The sequence below is a fragment of the Panthera onca genome, assembly GCF_046562875.1.
Source record: "Panthera onca isolate mPanOnc1 chromosome E1 unlocalized genomic scaffold, mPanOnc1 haplotype 2 h2.Chr16_ul_6, whole genome shotgun sequence".
NCBI lineage: Eukaryota > Metazoa > Chordata > Mammalia > Carnivora > Felidae > Panthera > Panthera onca.
In genome coordinates, this window is record NW_027675820.1 from 130,839 (window position 1) to 152,533 (window position 21,695).

At 36.8% G+C, this 21,695-nt stretch overlaps 1 protein-coding gene across 1 annotated transcript; it reads right to left on the reverse strand.

The window, feature by feature from the left end:
• Positions 1-972: 972 nt before the first annotated feature.
• Positions 973-21,188, reverse strand: LOC144615252 (EF-hand calcium-binding domain-containing protein 13-like). Its single transcript, XM_081794831.1, has 8 exons — positions 21,149-21,188; positions 14,608-14,751; positions 14,206-14,274; positions 10,653-10,793; positions 6,614-6,685; positions 5,585-5,728; positions 5,045-5,116; positions 973-1,493 (listed from the first exon to the last, which is right to left on the reverse strand). Exons 1-8 carry the CDS (start codon positions 21,162-21,164, stop codon positions 1,207-1,209), a joined length of 945 nt encoding a protein of 314 aa, XP_081650957.1. The 5' UTR covers positions 21,165-21,188; the 3' UTR covers positions 973-1,206.
• Between the last annotated feature and the right edge of the window lie 507 nt (positions 21,189-21,695).

Sequence of the window (21,695 nt, forward strand, 5' to 3'; positions counted from 1 at the left end):
CAGGGAAATACTTAACATTCATCAGTTTATTAAAGGATATGATAAAATATACAAATGAACAGCCAGATGAAGAGATACATAGGGTCTGGGAGGTCTGGGAGCATCCCAAGCACGGCAGCTCTGTCCCTGTGGAGTTGGGTCAGTTATCTTTCTGGTATGTAGATGTGTTCACCAACGTGGAAACTCCCCAAACCCCATACTATTAGGATTTTATGGAGACCTCCTCACATAGGCATAATCAATGATTCACTCCATTTCCAGACCCTCTCCGTTTTCTGAAGAATGCGGGTGGGGGATAGAGCTGAAAATTCCAAAGTTCCAATCATGGCTTATCCTTATGGTGACAAGTCCCCACCTAGAAACCAGAAGCCTTCCCAGAATCACCTATTAGAACAACAGATGCCCCTAGAGTTCTCATCACTTAGGGATTTGCCAGTGTTTTAGGAGCTCCGTGCCAGGAATGGGGTTGAAGGGCAAATATATATTTCTTATTATAAATCACAACACATCACATCACTATGTCCCTGGCTATTACTCAAGTACTGCCATATACCATTGTAAATTCACTAAACCTTTATCTCTTATATTGTTATATACCCTTTTGTTGTTTACAGCTTGCCTCACCAACTAGACTGAAAGCTTCCTATGAATATTTTATATTTACTCGATTATCTGACACATTACATGACCCCTTACATATCAAAGACACTCAGGATCAGGTCTGTCCCATAGTCATACAGGCCAGGCACTGCCTAACGCTGAAGGGTGCTGTTTACAAGCACCCATAAGTTGTGCTGTACAGCGGCTCCAGTCAATATGATTAATGAAACAATGCTTAAACCCATTTAATAATGGGATAAAGAAAATACTTTTAGGAACTGAATTTAAATGAATAAAAGAACCACATAATAATTGGCAAAATTTGAAAATTATACCTTGTTTTCTCTGAAACCTCTTAGGATTCAATCAGTCTCCTCCCACAAATGTCTCCTGCAGAGGGGAGAAAGTCCTCCCTCAGTCTCTTCCTGGCTCAGAGCAGTTTCCCTTCAGCACAGCTTTCACAGAGAATGACCTTGCCTTCCCTGAAGATGCTAAAAACATACACACAGATACACTCTGATGGAATCAACACAGGATACTTCATGGGTCATAAAAAATCTTATTAATCTTATTCAAAGATTTTTCTGTCAAGATAAATCTATGATCTCAGTAGACACGCTCTCTTAGAGTACTTTTTCCATTAGGATAATAAAGAAAAAAATTATTGGGGAGTGATGAATGGAGGATAGGGAAGGGGAATGGAAAATTTGCTATCACTTTATTTGGAAAGTCAACGTAGTTATATATACCATCAACATCAAGCGTTTTCACTAACATCTGGTGTTCTTCAGGCTTTACAGAAACACTGAGGTCATCAAAAGCATCTTTCAAGTCACCAATCTGAATTCTGTTGCAGTTCATCAAGTTGACAGTTTGGAGGGCAGTACATAAACCTGAAAACACAGGGGGATTCTATAGGTCATATATTTCAATTAATATTATCATTATGATTCCAAAATTAATAAGCCAAACATCCCTTTATTCCAAGCATATTTCCCTGAGATGTTCAGTTATTTTTGTCTCAAACTAAAAAAACTAAGATGACTCAGTTTTGTTTTTGTTTTTTAACTTAACTGCCTTACCAATGAGTTACACAAATCATCATACACTCAAGGTATCAGCTTCTCAAAAGTTAAAATAGGCCATTGCATCTTTTAGGGAAATGTTTCATTGTATATGCATGAGACAGAATTTGGGGCTTACTTCTGTCTATATGAAATAGCCCAAATTTCAGAGTATAAAAATATTAGTCCTGAATTTTCTTCTGCTTATTTTGCTACTGCTTTCATTTTTTGCATATTCTTCATAACTTTCACTCTATTATTAGAAGTCCGCCAAGGAGTGTGGGAGTATTAAGGTGCCCCATTCCCAGCTCTTATCTAAAACCTCTAGGGATTTTCCCTTCTAAATGGGGTCCTTAGGATTAGAGCCAAGCCTCTGTCTGCCTTTTCAATGACTCCCACAAATCATGGTACACTCAAGGTCACTGTTTGGATTATAATCTCTAGTTTATCTAAGAGAATATTTAAAAGGAGGCAAAGTACTGGTACTCAAAAGAATTGCAGGAAAGAGTTGTACTATTTAGTAAGACATTATTAGATAAGACATTTTCCAACAAATCCTAATTCATGAGTGCCTTATTTCTCCAATAAATCCCAGCAGGGTTTTTTTGTAGACATTACAAACTGATTCTAAAATCCACATGGCAGTGTAAAAGTCCTAGAATAGTCAAAACAACTTTTTTTTTTACATTTTTTTAATGTTTATTTTTGAGAGAGAGAGAGCGCGAGAGAGCGAGCGAGCAAGCAGGGGAGGGGCAGGGAGAGAGGGAGACACAGAATCCGAAGCAGGCTCCAGGCTCTGAGCTGTCAGCACAGAGCCTGACATGGGGCTCAAACCCACGAACCATGAGATCATGACCTGAGCTGAAGTCGGACGTTCAACTGACTGAACCACCCAGGTGCCCCAGTCAAAACAACTTTTTAAAAGTAGAACAAAGTTAGAGGGCCAATACTACCTGAATGGTTTCAATGTTTATTGCAAAGCAACAGCAGTCAGACAATGTGGTTTGTGTAAAAACTGACAAAGAGGGGCGCCTGGGTGGCGCAGTCGGTTAAGCGTCCGACTTCAGCCAGGTCACGATCTCACGGTCCGTGAGTTCCAGCCCCGCGTCAGGCTCTGGGCTGATGGCTCGGAGCCTGGAGCCTGTTTCCGATTCTGTGTCTCCCTCTCTCTCTGCCCCTCCCCCATTCATGCTCTGTCTCTCTCTGTCCCAAAAATAAATAAAAAACGTTGAAAAAAAAAAAAAAAAAACTGACAAAGATTAATAGAACAGAAGAGAGAATCCAGGAAATAAATATATATGTATATTTATATTATTTGTTACAAAACTACAAAGGAATTTCCGTATAGAAAGTATAGAGAAAATACAATCTTTTCAACAGTGGTGCTGGAACAAATGAAGGTCCATATGCAAAAACAAAACAAAACAAAAAGGAACTCTGATCCATACTTTATTCCACATATAAAGATTAACTCAAAATAGATCACAGAGCTAAAATACAAAACCAGAGGTGCCAGGGTGGCTCAGTAAGTTAAGCATCCGACTTCAGCTCAGGTCATGATCTCCCCGTGAGTTTGAGCCCGCCTCAGGCTCTGTGCTGATAGCTCAGAGCCTGGAGTCTTGCTTTGGATTCTGTCGCCCTCTCTCTCTGCCCCTCCCCCACTTGTGCTTTCTCTCTCTCTCTCTCTCTCTCTCTCTCTCTCTCTCTCTCAAAAATAAATAAAAATATTAAAAAAATATTTTTTAATGCAAAACCAAAACCCATAATACTTTTAGAAGAAAATATAATAAAACATTTGTAACCTTGGGTGAGGCAAAGATTTCATACATGTGACACCAAAAGCACAATATATAAAAGAAAAAAAAAACTAATTAACTGGACTTCATCAAAATTAAAACTAATGCTCTTGACACTTAAGAAAATGAAGACACTCAGAGAAAAATGTGCTCAGTAGAAGACTCGGAGAAAATATTTGCTAAGTATATATCTCATAAAGGACATGTATCCAGAATACAAACAGAAATACAAAAAAACCCATCCAACTTTATTTTTTTTTATTTTTTTTTAACGTTTATTTATTTTTGAGACAGAGAGAGACAGAGCATGAACAGGGAAGGGTCAGAGAGAGAGAGGGAGACACAGAATCCGAAACAGGCTCCAGGTTCTGAGCTGTCAGCACAGAGCCTGACGCAGGGCTTGAACTCACGAACCGTGAGATCATGACCTGAGCCGAGTCGGACGCTTAACCGACTGAGCCACCCAAGCGCCCCAAAACCCATCCAACTTTTTAATTTTTTTTTAACGTTTATTTATTTTTGAGACAGAGAGAGACAGAGCATGAACGGGGGAGGGGCAGAGAGAGAGGGAGACACAGAACTGGAAGCAGGCTCCAGGCTCCGAGCCATCAGCCCAGAGCCCAACGCAGGGCTCGAACTCACGGACCGTGAGATCATGACCTGAGCTGAAGTCAGACGCTTAATTGACTGAGCCACCCAGGCGCCCCCCCATCCAACATTAAAAAAGATCTGTACAGACACTTTATAAAGATACACAGATGACAAATAAGCACATGAGAAGATGCTCAACATCATTAATCAGTGAGGAAACACAAATTAAAACCACAATGAGATACTACTACACACTTATTAGAATGATTAAAATTAAAAAGACTGACTCCACCAAGCACTCCCAAGGATATGGAGGAATTGGACCTCTTCATACACTGCTGGTGGAAATGTAAAATGGTGTGGCCACTCTGGAAACCAGTTGGCAGTTTCTTAAAAAGTGAAACATACACCTACCATGTGAACCAGCCAATCTTTGGTAACTACTCAAGAGAAAGGAAAGCATATATTCATATGATGAATATTGTTGTACACAACTGTTCATAACAGCTTTATTTATAAGAGCCCCAAACTGGAAATAGCCTAACGAGCCGCACCAGGTAAGTAGATAAACTTCAGTGTATCAGCAAAATGGAGTGCTATGCCAGTAATAAATGACAATGAACTGCTGATACATCCTACGTGGATGAATCTCAAAATAATTATGCTGAATGAAAGCATCTAGCAAAAAAGAATATACCCATTTTATAAAAGTCTGGTAAATGCCAATGGATCTATACTGGCAAAAAGCAGATCAGTCGTTGCCTACGGATGAGGAAGAGGATGGGAAAAAGGCAGGAGAGATTACAAAGGAGCATGAGGCAGTTTTGCAGGTCAGGGATGTGTTCATTACCTTGATTGTGATGACAGATTTATAGGTGTGTGCATATGTCAAACTGTGTACTTTTAATTATAAAAATATACAGCTTTTGAATATCATTTATAGCTCACAATACTGTTTAATAATAACAAAAGGCAATGGGAAATATGACCCACCTTCAAATTCAGGAGCTGGCTTATTTGTGTTCAAAGCCTCCAAACTTTGTTTGAGACTTACTTCACTATTTTCTAAAAAGTAAAGTATAAGGATTATAAAATGGCAAGGTGTCAATATTAATAATCATCATTAAAATAACCATGACAGGGAATGGTGTGTGTGTGGGGGGGGGGGGGGGTGGGGGGGGGAGGGGACAAATTTTGTTAATGTCTGAAAATTAGCCAGATAAAAACTAATCAATTTAAAATAATTTTACCACGAATCTATTCCCTTAAAACAAGAAAAAATTCTAACGGTATTATTTGTCTTAATTAAATATTGATGTATACATTTTACAAATGTGATGCCAGACAGAGGGTGACTCTTAAAAATATTTCCAAGAGTAAAAAAATATTAATTTTAATTTGTTCTCAGTATGCCTACATTCTCATTATGTTTCTAAGACCTAGTTTATCTAAAACATACATATATAAAACATATCCCAAGCACACAGTAAAACTAGGACTTCAACAGAGATTGTTCTTTTAAAAAGGACTCACCATCAATAGATGCTTGACCCAGAATTTCCTGGAACGTCTTGTTGCTTAATAGAATTCTAGCCTTCCGGAGTTGGGACCTCAGCTCATTTATAGGCATCTTATCATTTCTGATCTTATCAAGAGTTGTAATCTCTTTAAATAAATCTGTAAACATGTCAAGAATAGAGAAGTGATGAGGAAGTTGAGGCAAAGCCCTTTTTTAGACTTAACACCCTAACCTGCACAGAGTAGATGCATTACAAAAGGAATTCTGAGTTAGAGGGCTTTCAAAACATGTCAGTGGGCTCTGTTTTCAGAAGTCACTTAAACAATAAGCAAAATTTAACATACCCCTAGCCAGCTAAAAGTTGAGTTTCTGCAACATTTTGTAGAAGTTTGCTTTTATTTATTAACTATTTCTCCTCAAAGGTTTTTCTACTACATGCTCCAGTCTTTCATAGACTGTAAAGCATTTCAAGAACAGCTTGATAATAAATAGCTTAGAATGAAGTCAAATATCAAAAATAGAACCCAGCTAGTTGGCAAAAGGAAAACTGAAAAATATAAATCTGTTATACTCTGAAAAACAGTCACACCCTCTCCTAGGCATTAGAAAGCCTCTCTTTCTTGCTAGCCTACCTACTAGTATTACATGCAGTAAATCCTTTTTTTTTTTTTTTTTTGTACTTTTTTTTAACGTTTCACTATAGGTGAGAAAAAGAAGCATATGGAAATTATCGGAGGTGAGAGAAAATTGTATTAGATTCACCAGGGGAGAAAATGTGTACCTTATACTGGAGCATATACTGAGACAAACTATTTTGCTTTAAGAAAGCATATTCTAGGAATGTAATTCTAAATAATTCATTACAGTCAAAGCACAGATTAAATATGATAAGGAATAAGAAAGCAGATTATAACATCTTGATACAGCAAAGAAAACTTAAGGAATTAAAAATACAGGGGAAAACAAACTATATTTTAGAAAAAGAATACCATTGAATGATCTTAGAAATTTACTTTTAATTTTCATTCTTTTACTATACTTACTATTGAATGGTGTTGATGGTTTAGGTGAATTAATGAAAACATCAATTACATCTTTTAAGATCTTTTTACTTTCTGCAAAGTTAAGAAATAAAATGGAATTTAAATAGATTTTAAGCTCATTAAAGCAGGGATCTGGTATTGTTTCAATTTCATTCAGCTTTCAAACTTCTGTGACCATAATGCATGGTAAGAAATACACTTAGATTATGAGCATGTGCGTGTGCACACACACACACACACACACGTACACACACACAAAAAGGGAATGCAAGGAAACACAATCTGGGAATTGCAAGGTACAGTTAGGATTCAGACCTCCCCATCCCCTGCCCCGAGGCAGGTCATAAGACACTCATGTGAGAGATGCCCTTGCTATACCCAGAGGGAGGGTGCATCCTTATCTCTGAAGACTGAGGGTTGGAGGGACACCAAGAGGAATCTGAACGAACAGACCTTACTAAGTTTCCCCTGGTTTACCACGCTCAGCTCATCTCATTTTGTCCTATCACAGTTTTCTACCACTTTCCACACTTCATCAAAGCTAACACCAAAACATTCAGCTTTAACAACTCCTTATGAATATTCCCCTTTCATGTAAAATTTATATTAACTTTGAATGCTTTTCTCTTGTTGATCTGTCTCTTGTTACAGAGCTCCAGCTGGGAACCTAGAAGGGCAGAAGGAAAAGATTGTTTTCCCACTCCTACAGAAGCCTGCTTCAGGGGTCATAGGCTGGTAGCCCACAGACTGAATATAGCTGAGAGTCAGTCATGTCCATTGTCCTAGGGAGTGGTGGGGTTTTCTTTCCATTTGAATTTAACTATCTTCATCTAGGACACATGCTCTCAAGTTACCTTACAGTCCACACCCCTTCCTTTTGTCTTACAGCCAACTCATTTTATTAATTTTGCATTACGTGCCTGGCTACCGCAGGCATTTGAGTTAGCGGACTCTGCAGAGCCTGATTCAAAAGTTACCCTTCTCTATTGAAGTCTATTGTAATTTATCTAAATGGCAAATATTGGAGCTATGGCACTATACCTTTTGAAGTGGCAGGATAATTTGACCCATCTTTCCTATTCGAAGCAGTTAGCTTGGCCTTAAATATTTCCTCACTCCTGAGATTTTTGTAGACTGAGAGTTTTGGTAGGGACTATGTTTGCAAAAACCTAGAATCATTGAAGAAAATATGCCAAATGCCTAAATAGAGAGGAAGAGTTTGTCTGGAGACAGAGACAGAAGGAAAGAGAGGGACAGGGAGGGGTTGAGAGACTAGAGGTTTGATGGGAAAGAGTGAGAATTACCCTGTGGGAGCTTCCCTTCACACAGATGCAGGATTACCACAGGCTCCAACAACAAAGCATCAGTAGAAACACAATGCAAGGAAGTTTTAAAAGCTCTTCCTCTGTCTCCCACATTATGGTGTGACTTTGGAATGGGAGAGGGTGCCAGTAATCAACCACCCTGCCCCCAGGGTCTGATTTAATTTAATTGAAAGAAAAAAATGATTTCAATTTCTGGTATTTAGTAGCCAGATATCTGGATCAGCCCTCCTACTAAAAACAACTAAAAATTCTAAATAAAATTATTGCTATAAAAAAAAAAATCTTGGGGCGCCTGGGTGGCTCAGTCGGTTAAGCGTCCGACTCCAGCTCAGGTCATGATCTCACAGTCCGTGAGTTCGAGCCCCGCGTCGGGCTCTGTGCCGACAGCTTGGAGTCTGGAGCCTGTTTCAGATTCTGTGTCTCCCTCTCTCTTTCTGACCCTCCCCGACTCATGCTCTGTCTCTCTCTGTCTCAAAAATAAATGTTAAAAAAAAAAATTTAAAAAAAATCTTGAATTCATCAATGTGTTGCCAAGAAAGTAAGAAATTCCCAGACCAAACAACTGATGAAAGGCTGTAATCCAGAAACACGGCGACTGTTTTTACCCAAAGAGTGTTTGCCAAAGACAAAACAAAACAAAATTGGATGAATTTTAGTTTGTAGTTTCAAAGGCTCAGACAAAGCCTAAGTTCCTCCCAAAGTGGAGGGGAACGTGGGGTGGTTATCCTCAATTTACAAAAATGTTTCTCTAGATTTCAAGACCCAGAAAAAAATATCAAGAATAAGAAAACGTTCCTCCTTTATAGATAATTTGACTTTTCTCTCTAGCTACCTTTAAGATTTTTCTTTCTCTTTGGTATGTCACAGTTTCATCATGATAACCCTATGTATGGATTTCCTTTCATCCTATGTGGGATTCACTGGAATTCTTGTATTGGTAGGTTTAGGTCTTTCTCATTCTGGAAAATTCTCAGCTATAGTTCTCCAAATATTTTCTCTGCAACCACTCTGTCTCTTCTCTCCTGTGTGGCTATATATCACATCTTTTCATTCTTTCTTTTTCTAGCTTTACTGAGATATAACTGACATGTAACATTATATTAGTTGTAACTAATATATAACGTAATCAGATACACATATATATTTCAAACTGATTGCCACAATAAGTAGACCTCTTCATTCTGCCTTCCTTTTAGCTTCTTCTTCTTCTTTTTTTTAATGTTTATTTATTTGGGGGAGAGAGAGAGAGTAGGAGATGTGCAGAGAGGGAGACAGAGGATCTGAAGAGGGCTCCATGTTTACAGCAGTGAGCCCAATGCAGGGCTCTAACTCACAAACCACAAGATCATGACCTGAGCAGAAATCTGATACTCAATCAACTGAGCCACCCCAGCGCCACTAACCTCTTTCCTATATTCCAACTCTGTCTTTCTATGCTGCATTCTGTATAATTTCTTCAAACTCCTTTGCACTTCATATTTCTCTCTTCACCTATGTTTAATCTGCTAATATTGTTGTCTGCTAATTAATTTTAATTATTATTTTTTTAATTTCTTTAAGTCCTGTTTCTTTCTTTTCAAATTTTAGTTTCCCTTACATGTTTTCAAATTTATCTTTTTTTAGAAGAGTACAGAAAGAGTGAAATTAAAAGAATAGAAAATACATATATATCCAAAAATATACTGTATTGCATATTCGCAGGTTGCTCAGAGAGTAAATCTTAAAATTTCTCAACATAAGAAAAAAACCCCTTTTTAACTATGCATGGTGACGTGTTAACTAGATCTATCGTTGTGATCATTTCATTCTATATGTGAAATATATATACAAAATGTCACAAAATCAATGGTAGAGAAGAAAATGATACAGATGAAAACATAAATTGAGGAAACAATAAACACGATAGAGAGGATCAGAAAGCCAGGAATTAGTTAAGAGTTATTAAAATTGACAAACCGCTAGCATAAATGACCTAAAAAGAAAAAAGATGGGGCGCCTGGGTGGCTCAGTAGTCAAGCGTCTGACTTCGGCTCAGGTCATAATCTCGTGGTCCATGAGTTTGAGCCCCGTGTCAGGCTCTGTGCTGACACCTTAGAGCCTGGAGCCTGCTTCAGACTCTGTGTTCCCTCTCTCTGACCCTCCTCCACTCTCTCTCCCTCAAAAATAAATAAAAACATTTTTAAAAATCTTTAAAAAAGAAGTATCTGATTTTATTTATTTTTTAAAATGTTTGAAACATCTTTTTAAACATTTTTAATGGTTATTTATTTATGTTTGGAGGAAGAGAGAGAGGGAGAGAACAGGGGAAGGGCAGAGAGCAGAGAGAGAGAGAATCCCAGGCAGGCTCCGTCCGTCAGTGCAGAGCACTGTGAGATCGTGATCTCAAACCGTGAGATCATGACCTGAGCCAAAATCATGAGTTGGACGCTTAACTGACTGAGCTACCCAGGCACCCCAAGAAGTATCTGATTTTAAAACCTGGATAAAAACAGTACTTGTTTCTACTAGTCTTCTCCAAATAAAGAAGAGTATCCACACACTTTCCAAAAGGGTTACAACAATTCTCAGTAACCAGTTTATAAACATAGCAGTCCCATAACAATCTTCCTAAACCTATGGTATTAGTATTCTTAAAAAAAAAAAAAAAAAAAAATGAGCCAGCATGAACACGTATAGTCTAAACAGGAAAACTGAGAGGTAACTCAAGAACTCACCATCTGTTTCAGAGTTCAGTAACACCTCAGGTTTTTCTTCATTTAAAGGTTTCTCCAGGCCCTCCAACGCAGATAAAAGGTCTGTAACTTCAACTTTCCTATCAAAGACACTATTAACAACGTTACATGCATCTTCTATTCCTAAACAGAGACATGACAAAATACAAAGATATCTAGTTGGTCAGTCTATCCAGAGAAGCACATAACAACTTGATTTGGGTGAGATGTATTCATTTTCTAGAATACCCAGTCTTGAGAGATTTTGCCTCTCTGAAATATTCTCCAAACTGAAAGCTCTACAACATTTATAGGTTTACAATGCTTATATCAGAAAACAAGACACACTGAAATAGTTTACCTTACTAGTTCAACACAGGAAGGTAAACAAAACAACAAAATACCAAAATTATCTCTAAGAAAATAGTGCCATGATGGGGAAACAAAAGGGGGCACTTGGGTGGCTCAGTCAGTTAAGTGTCTGACTTTGGCTCAGGTCTTGATCTCACGGTTTGTGAGCTCGAGCCCCACATCAGGCTCTGTGCTGTCAGCGCAGAGCCAGCTTCAGATCTTCTGGCACTCTCTCTCTCTGCCCCTTCCCTACTCATGCTCGCTCACTCTCTCTCTCTCAAAAATAAATAAACAAACATTTAAAAAAAGGCAGCCCTTTCTGTCTTTATCTAAACATTTGGAAAGAATGACAGTGTTGTTGATGACATGCCAATAATTTGTTGCTTTACTAACTCAAGTGTTATTCATTTATATCTTTTAATCTCCCTTGTATCCAAGTTACAACTGTCTTCTTTATTATGTCCTCCCTATTTTTTCCCCTTCATCATACTTCCTAAAGAGTTCTTTATTAGTCTTTTGAAAGAACCAACTTTTGGTTATATGGATAAGTGCGTGTGTGTGTGTGTGTGTGTGTGTGTGTGTGTGTGTGTTCTATTTCACTAACTTCAACTTTCCACTTTGTTAGCTCCTGACTAGCACTTTTCAGGGGGATTGTACTGCTCTTTTGTTGTTTATGCTGCTGGTTAGCTCTGTAAACTGAACGTTTAAGATAAATTGTTCTGGAGGCGCCTGGGTGTCTCAGTCGGTTAAGCGTCCCACTCTTCATTTTGGCCCAGGTCATGATCATGTCAGCTGCGCTGACAGCAAGGAGCCTGCTTGGGATTCTGTCCTTCTCTCTCTCTGCTCTTCCCCCCCGTCATATGCACTCTCTCTCCGAAAATAAATAAACTTAAAAAAAGATAAATTATTTTTGATATTTCTTGTTTTCTAATAAAAGCATTTAATGCTATAAAATATCCTGTAAGATTGTTTTGGTCACACTCTACACGATTTGATACATAGTGCTTTCACTGTCATCATTTCTAAAATCTTTCAGGTTTCTTTTATTCTTCCACCAAGGAATTACTTACAAGGCAATTTGTTTTTCATCTTAAAAGCAACACTTTTCCTTTCTGTCACAAATAATTTTAATGTCACAACATCATGGTCAGACTATGTGGTCTGAATGACTTCTGATTTTCAGAATTCACTGAAATTTTTATTTGTGGCTTAAATACATCATCTATTTTTGTGGATATTCCATAAGTATTTGAAAAGAATGTGTATGTTTTTAGCATACAGAGTACTCTAATCTGTTTCTGAAGTCAACTTTGTTAATATTGTCACTTCAATCTCAATCTCTTTCTCAATTTCTTTCAATCCGTCTATTTCAATCTTATCTATTTAGAATTCAGTGTTTACCTGGAAATAGATATAAATATGGTTGTGTTTTATGGGCATTAGTAGAAATCCAACTTATATAAAGCATTCTTTGTTATACACGTATTCCATTTTTTCCTTTCTTCATGGAACCGTATTATTACTGAGGTCTCTCTCTGGTGCAAATGTAAATCTAGTTTACTGTTATGACGTGTATGTATGGACCATATTTTATTCAACCATTTCCCAAATCATGGACTCATAGATTGTTTTCATTTCTTCCCTCCCATAATGTTGCAGGGAGCATCCCTGTACATGTCTCTACAAGAAACTTCTCTGGGCTATTTATCTGACAATAGAATTATTGGATCATAAGAAATATGCATACTGAATTTGACAAGTACTGCTAGATTGCAATCTGGAATGCTGTACCATTTTACCTACTCACTAGCAATTTGTGAGTATTGCCAACTCTCTTCATACACATATTTAGCTATGTGGGTTTCTCCTCCTGTATACTAAGTCTTATATCCTTACTTATTTTTCCAATTGATTTCTTTCTTTCTACTGTTGATTTGCAGAATTCCCTTATATTTGAGATATTAATTTTTTGTTAGTTATCTTGTAATTATCTTCTTCCAGTCTGTTACATGTTTTAGAGTCCTTCATTTACCAGAAATCCTTAATTTTGATGTGATCAAATCCTTTTTTACCCCATGGTTGTGCTTTTGGGGAGTAACATCTTTAAGAAGGCATCCATAACCACAAGGCACAATAGTTTTTCTTGCATTTTCTTCCAACAGCTTTATAGTTTAATCTTTGAGATCCATTTTAACATTCATTTGATTCTTTGAAGGTTATTTTTGTATATGGTATGACATAGGGATTCTACTTCATTTTCTCTGCATTGTAAGGCAATTTTCTCAAATCAGAAGCTAAATAATACATCTTTTCCCCCACTAACTGATGATGTCATTTCTATCACATTCCGAGTTCCCATTAATAGAAGTCTCTACTGGGTTCCATATTGTGATGCACTGGTCTATTTTCACAGGTCTATATTAAAACAGCATTATGCTATGTACTAACATGTGACAAAGCAAGATCTTTATCTTTTTTTTTCCCAAAAGGGTCTTAGCTATTCATAGATCTATAATCTTCTATAATGAATATAGCATTAATTTGTCAAGGTTCCCACCAAACTTATCCTGAGATAGTGAGTGGAACTGCATTCCAAGTACAGATTATTTAGAGAGAATCCACTTATTTCAATACTTCTTTTAAAACCCCAGTTTTAGGACTACAGTTCTCAATCTCAATGTCTGTGGTCCAAGGCTGTTTTAGTGTCCCCATGATAGAACTGTGCTGAAATTTCAAAACAAACCGAAAAAAGTTAAGCATTTAGCCAATGTTTTTCACAAGGAGATAGAGAGCAAATGTAAAAAAATATATATATGAAGAAATAAACAAGAAAGATAAGAATACAGAGGGGAAAAGTCATTAGATGTGATTTAAAAAAGCAAACCTGTTACTTTGATTATAAGATGGATAACCCCATCAGCATTAGTGAGGACAAAAGAAAGAATATAGCAATAAAACACATGACAAGGAAGAAAGAGAGACAACAGAAATTTTTTTAAATAATTCAAGAATATTACAGTATGGAAAATATGCATCTATGTGTGAAAACCTAGAGTTTACAACATGAACTGAGTTTAAATGAGAAAATGCATAAAAGGGGGGTTTGGTAGAGTATATATAAAGTCTATATACACACATACCTATACATACACCAACCCCCAAAAATGAAGTTTCTGTTCATATGCATTTTGAATTTCATACTTACTGTGGCACTCGATAAATTCATCACTGTTGTTCAATTCTCTGATGAAATCCTTAAAACTCACCACTTCATCTTTTTTTAAAAAAGAAAAAAAGAAAGAATTTAGGTATTATTGTAAAAAGGACCATTTGATGTTATAACACCAGAGCTATAAACACAAAAATAATGGAGAGGACTGGTAATCCTATTGTGACACATGTGATATGCAGAATAGACCTAAAATAAAGCTGTCAGAGATGCACTTTGAACATCAATTCCTCTGATAAAAACCCGTAAATTGATAGACAAGAAACAACTTTTAATTTCTCTTTTAAAAGATATATGGCAGTATATTTCCTTTGGCATTTAGAGTGAAACTTCTGAAATATGCAAAATTTGTTATTTTAAATTGAAATAATTACTCACCGTTAGGATTAGTGTTATCCAAAGTCTCCTTTATTTTATCATCTGTTAGATAGATTCCAATGGCATTTAAATTTTGCTGAAGTACAGGAATGTCTTTAAGTTCATTTTTGTAAATGTTGATGTTGTAAAATTGATTTTTATTTCCTGGGAAGAGATAATCACCTTCAGTTAGAAAGGAATTTTCATGTTTCTCCTTTATATTTTAATTTTTTTTAATGTTTATTTATTTTTGACAGAGAGAGAGAGAAAGACAGAGCATGAGCTGGAGAGGGGCAGAGACAGAGGGAGACACAGAATCTGAAGCAGGCTCCAGGCTCTGAGCTGTCAGCACAGAGCCTGACACGGGGCTCGAACTCACAGACCGCGAGATCATGACCTGAGTTGAAGTCAGACGCTCAACCGACTGAGCCACCCAGACACCCGTCTCCTTTATATTTAAAAAAAAGTGGGGAAAAAAATCTCCCAAGATATAAAATTATACTTAAGAGAAAAGGCAGTATTTGTATTTATTTATGTACCTACAATAATTTAAAATAGGTGACAATAGGTACACAGAAATGTATAAATATAAGTAAGGAAACTGGGGGAAAGAAACAGAAGAGCAGCAAAAATAAGACAAAAGAGAGCAACAGACAAAGTACATTTCATAAGGTCATATACATTAAATTTTGCAACAATATCAAATGTGCATGCATCTAACAAGAGCCTTCCAAATATAGCAAAAACTTGCAGAATTAAAGGGAGGAATGCATGAACCCATAATCAGAACTGCAGATTTGAAAATCTTGCACTTAGTAATTAATAGAACAACTAGAATAAACATCAGGAAGAATTAAGGGCGCCTGGGTGGCTCAGTCAGTTAAGTGTCTGACTTTGGCTTAGGTCACGATCTCACAGTTCATGAGTTAGAGCCCTGTGTTGGGCTCTGTGCTGACAGCTCAGAGCCTGGAGCCTGCTTTGGATTCTGTGTTTCCCTCTCTCTCTGCCCTTCCCCTGCTCGTTCTCTCTCTCTCTCTCTCTCTCTCTCTCTCTCTCTCTCTAAAAATAAATATTAAAACAAAAAAAATTTTAATGTTTAAAAAAAATCAGAAATTAGAATATCCAACAAAACTAGCAAACAATCTAACCAAATGATATTTATAGAACACTACCCAACAACTACAGAATATACATTCTTTCAAGTGCACATGGAATATTCACCTAGGTAGACCACATGCTAGTCTTTGAACCAAATCTTAATGAATTTAAAAGAATTTAAATTGTACGAAATAAATTCTCTGACCAAGGTGTATTACATTAGAAATCAGTAACAAGATCCCTAGCACATGTCCAAATATTTGGAAATTAAATAATATAGTTCTTTAATTTTTTTAATGTTGATTTATTTTTGAGAGACAGAGAGAGGCAGAGCGTGGGTGGGAGAGGGGCAGACAGAGAGGGAGACACAGAATCCGAAGCAGCTCCAGGCTCTGAGCTGTCAGCACAGAGCCCGACACGAGGCTCCGACCCAGGAACCATGAGATCATGACCTGAGCCGAAGTTGGACACTTAACCAACTGAGCCACCCAGGTGCCCCTAAATAGTACATTTCTAAATAACTCATGTTTCAAATGAGATATCACAAGGTAAATTAGAAAATATTTTAGGGCGCCTGGGTGGCGCAGTCGGTTAAGCGTCCGACTTCAGCCAGGTCACGATCTCGCGGTCCGTGAGTTCGAGCCCCGCGTCAGGCTCTGGGCTGATGGCTCGGAGCCTGGAGCCTGTTTCCGATTCTGTGTCTCCCTCTCTCTCTGCCCCTCCCCCGTTCATGCTCTGTCTCTCTCTGTCCCAAAAATAAATAAAAAACGTTGAAAAAAAAAAATTTAAAAAAAAAAGAAAATATTTTAAATAAGTGATTATCAAATCACAACATATAAAATTTTGTGAGATGCTGTGAAAGTGCTCAGAGGGAAATTTGTAGTTTTAAATGCTGGAAAGGTATAAAATCAGTAGTACAAAAAGTAGTGGTATGAAATTCTTTTTTCTTAATGTTTATTTTTGAAAGAGAGAGAGCGCGCCTGCGAGCATGAGTAGGGGAGGGGCAGAGAGAGATGGAGACACAGAATCCAAGGCAGACTCCAGGCTGGCACGGGGCTTGAACTCACGAGCCGTGAGATCATGACCTGAGCCAAAGTCGGACGCCTAACCGACTAAGTCATGCAGGCACCCCTGAAACTCCTTTTTAAAAAATTCTTTTTTAGAGTTGTATAATACTCTACTGTACATAGAAACTAAAGTTTATTCAACTAACCTCCAATGTTTACACATTAAGTATTTTCATTCTTTTGCCATCTCAAATAATTCTGTAATGAATAATCTTATGTATCTATATTTTCACATTGTTGGAAGGTATCTTCAGGGAAAATTCCTAGAAGCAGGATTGCTGGGTCCAAAGGTAAAGGCATATGTAGTTTTGTTAGACATTGCCAAATTCCCTCCATTAGACTGGTAGCATGTTAAACGCCCACCAGCTATAGGTAAACGTCTTTTTCTCTACAACCTAACAGTTGTGAAGGTTTTCAATTTTTGCCAATCTAATGGGTGAGAAATTGTATGTCCATTTCAATTTGCATATTTCTTATTATGAGTAAAATCAAACATCTCTTAATATGTTCATAAGCCATTTAAGATCTTTTTTATGATTTATATATCCATGACTTTTGCCCATTTTTCTATTTTTCTTCTGTGATATACATTATAGTTTCTACCATATTGTTATTTGTTCTTTGACTTTACCTATGATATTGTATTAATAGATAAAATTGTTTTTTTTTTAAATTTTTTCCAAGATGGATGTCAGAGAGCTTACTGCCTATGTTTTTTCCTAGATTTTTTTTAAACGTTAAAAAAATTTTTTTAACATTTTTCATTTGTTTTTGTGAGACAGAGAGAGAGAGAGAGAGAGAGAGAGCGAGCATGAGCCGGGGAGGGGAGGAGAGAGAGGGAGACACAGAATCCGAAGCAGGCTCCAGGCTCCAAGCTGTCAGCACAGAGCCCGACGCCCACAGACCACGAGATCATGACCTGAGCCAAGCCAGACACTTACCTGAGTCACCCAGGCGCTCCTCTTCCAGGAGTTTTATGGTTTCAGGTCTTACAAGAGCAAGTATTTAATCATAGTCTAAGATAGGAATCCAGTTTCATTCTTTTGCATGTGGTTGTCTAGTTTTCCCAACACCACTTATTGAAGAATCTGTCCTTTCCCCACTATATATTCTTGCCTCGTTTGTCATAAATGAATTGACCGTATATGCAAGGGTTTATTTCTGAGCTCTCTGTTCTGTTCCACTGATGTCTGTTTTTATGCCAATACCATAGAGTTTTGATTACTATACTTTTGTAATAAAGTTTGGAATCAGAAAGTATGATGGCTCCAGCTTTGTTCTTTCTCAAGATTGCTTTGGCTATCAGGGTTTTCTATGGCTCCATACAAATTTTAGGATTGTTTGTTCTAGGTGTGAAAAATGCCATTGGAATTTTGATAGGGATTGCATTGAGCCCGTATATCGCTTTGGGTAGTATGGACATTTTAACATTATTAATTCTTTGACTCCACAAGCATGGAATATCTTTCCATTCATTTGCATCATCTTCAATTTCTTTCTTCAATGTCTTATAGTTTTCAGTGTACAGGTCTTTCACCTCCTTGGTTAAATTTATTCTTAGGTATTTTATTCTTTTCAATGCAATTGTAATGGGATAGTTTTCTTAATTTCTTTCTGATAGTTTATTAGCAAATAGAAATGCAACTGGTTTTTCTATTTGATTTCATATGGTGCAACTTTACTGAATTTGTTTATTAGTTCTAACAGTTTTTTTTTAATAGGGCCTTTAGGGTTTTCTACATATAATATTGTGTTATCTGCAAATAGTAACAGTTTTATTTCTTTCTTTCCAATTTGGATGACTTTGTTTCCTTTTCTTGCCTAATTGTTCTCGGTAGGACTTCCAATACTATGAACACAAGTTGAGTAAAAGTAGTGAGAAAAATTACGGCATAGGGAATATAGTCAATAACACTGTAATAACATTTTATTGTGACAGATGATAACTACACTTATCATGGTGAGACGTGAGCAATACATAGAATTATTGAATCACTATGTTGTATGCCTGAAACTAATATAACATTTTATGTAAACTATATTTTAGTAAACAAAACAAAACAAAAAAACTGGCAAGAATAGGCATCCTTGTCTTGTTCCTGATCTTAGAAGAAAAGCTTTCAGTTTTTCCCCATTGAGCATATATGTGGCCTTTCGTATATGGCCTTCATTAAGCTGAGGTATGTTTCTTCTGTACACACTTTGTTGAGAGGTTTTTTTTAATCATAAATGGATGTTATCTATCATAAATTGATGTTTGGCAGTTTCTATCAATTTAAATATATATCCCAGCAATCCCATTTCTAGGTATTCAACTAGGAGAAATGAAAATATATGTCCACACAAATACCTGTACATAAATATTTATAGCAGCTTCACTCATAATCACCAAAACCCAGGAAACTTCAATAGTTTATCAATTGGTAAATATACAAACATTACATTCATGTAATGGAATAATACTCATCAATAAAAATAAACACACTGCATGCAAAAAGTTGATGAATGTAAAGTATAATATGCTATGTGAAAGAAGCCAGACTCAAATGAGCTTCATATGTTATGATTCCATTTACATGACAACCTAGAAAAGGCAAAACTTTAGAGTCAAAGAATAGATCAGGGGTCACCAGGAATGAGGGTTAGCGAAATGGATGGACTACAAAAGGACACAAAGAAACTTCTGTGGTGATACAGTCTATGTGCTGTTTAGTAATGGTTACATGACATTATTTTTAAGAATTCAAAAAACAATATACCTAAAAAAAGGTGAATTTTACTACACGCAAGTTATACTGCAATAAATATAAATTTGCTCCTCAAAAATATAGTCAAGAGAGTAGTTGAGAATACATAAAAACAGAAAAGATAGGTATAAAATCCACTTTGCTAGGTTGGTCAAAAGTTTTAAAGTTGTCTTCTTTTTATTTTTCAAATTTTTATTCAAATTCTAGTTAGTCAACATATAGTGTACTATTGGTTTCAGTAGAATTTAGTGATTCATCACTTACATATGACACCCAGTGTTCAACGTAACAAATGCCCTCAATACCCATCATCCTTTTAGCCCATCCCCCGCCCACCTCCTTCCACCAACCCTCAGTTTGTTCACTATAGTTAAGACTCTTCATATGGTTTGCTTCTCTCTTTCCCCCACCTTCCCCTATGTTCATTCGTTTTGTTTCTTAAATTCCACATGTGTGAAATCATAGGTATTTGTCTTTCTCTGCCTGACTTATCTCACTTAGCATAATCCAGTCTGGTTCCATCCACATTGTTGCAAATGGCAAGATTTCATTCTTTTGATGGCTGAGTAATATTCCATTACATATACATATACATACACCATAACTTCTTTATTCATTCATCAATCCATGGACATTTGGGTTTTTCCCATAATTTGGCAATTGTTGACAATGCTGCTATAAACATCAGGGTGCATGTGGCCCTTCAAATTAGTATTTGTATACCTTTTGTGTAAATACCTAGTAGTGAAATTGCTGGGTCATAGGGTAGTTCTATTTTTAACTTTTTGAGGAAACTCCATATTGTCTTCCACAGTGGCTGCACCAATTTGCATTCTAAAAATTATTTTCTCATTGTTTATAATATTCTAATAAATTCAGGTCAGATATACCTAGTGAATAATCTCAGAGAACAGTATATAATCTAATATTTTTCTAGCACTATCAAAGTAAAACCACCCATAACTTTGAGTTTGGGGTAAATTTAGCAGTCTTTGCCATATAATTCAAACACAAGTTATATAAACTAATACTGTATTGTTTTATCTTTAAAAAAATTTAATGTTTGTTTATTTTTGAGAAAGAGAGAGACAGGGAAACCGAGAGCGAGTGGGGGAGGAGCAGTGAGGGAGGGAGACACAGAATCCGAAGCAGGCTCCAGGCTCTGAGCTGTCAGCACAGACCCTGATGGGGGGCTCCAACTCACAGACCACAAGATCATGACCTGAGCCAAAGTCTGACGCTTAAACAACTGAGCCACCAAGGTGCCCCTATATTGTTTTATCTTTATATTGTTTCTTACTTACCTGTGCTTTATCTAATCCTGTGTGTTTTTTAAAAGATGTTTTAAAAAACATCTTTTTTTTAAAAACATCTTTGTTTGTTTGTTTGTTTACTATTTTAGGGAGAGAGAGAGCACAAGCTGGGGAGAAGGATGAAGGGAGAGAGGAAATCTTAAGCAGGCTTCATACTCAGCGCGAATGGATGCAGGTTGAGCCCATGACCCTGGAATCATGACCTGAGCCGAAGTCAAGAGTCAGTTGCTCAACCAACTGAGTGACACAGACGCCCCAATCCTGTGTTGTTTTAACATGAAAACCACTGCCTGTCCTTCCACACAGAGCCAGTAGATACATATTAAGTGGAACTCACCTGAGGCTTTAGGCATGTTCAATGTATCACAGAACTTAATAAAAAAATTCTTCAAAGGTAATCTTGCCATTTTCTGTAATGCAAAGTAAAATGTAGATGAAGGAATTACTGCTTCTGAATTAATCTGTCAGCAGTTAATAGTCAAGTTATAACAAAGGTGAAAAGCCCGGGGGTCAGCCTGTACTGTTCCTTCTTCCTTAACTTCTGCATACATATGATTATCAATTTCTATTCAATTATTTCCAAATACTGCTTGAATATATCACTATATTAGTTAATGCCTATGCTATTACAATAGCATTGCTAAAAATCTATCGCATCAGTCTCATTTCTCTCCATTTATTTTAAACAATGCAGCAAGAGAGGTCTTTCTCTTTAAAAAAAAAATCTGGTTACTCCTCTGAATAAAACCCTTCAGTAGCTCCTACTTGTCCAAAAACTACAAAAGCAAAACAAAACAAACACACGGTGGGCAGGCAAAGAGGCTATAGGCCAATATTCCTTACAAATGTGTTAACATCTAAGTGAAATTCTAGAAAATAGGGTT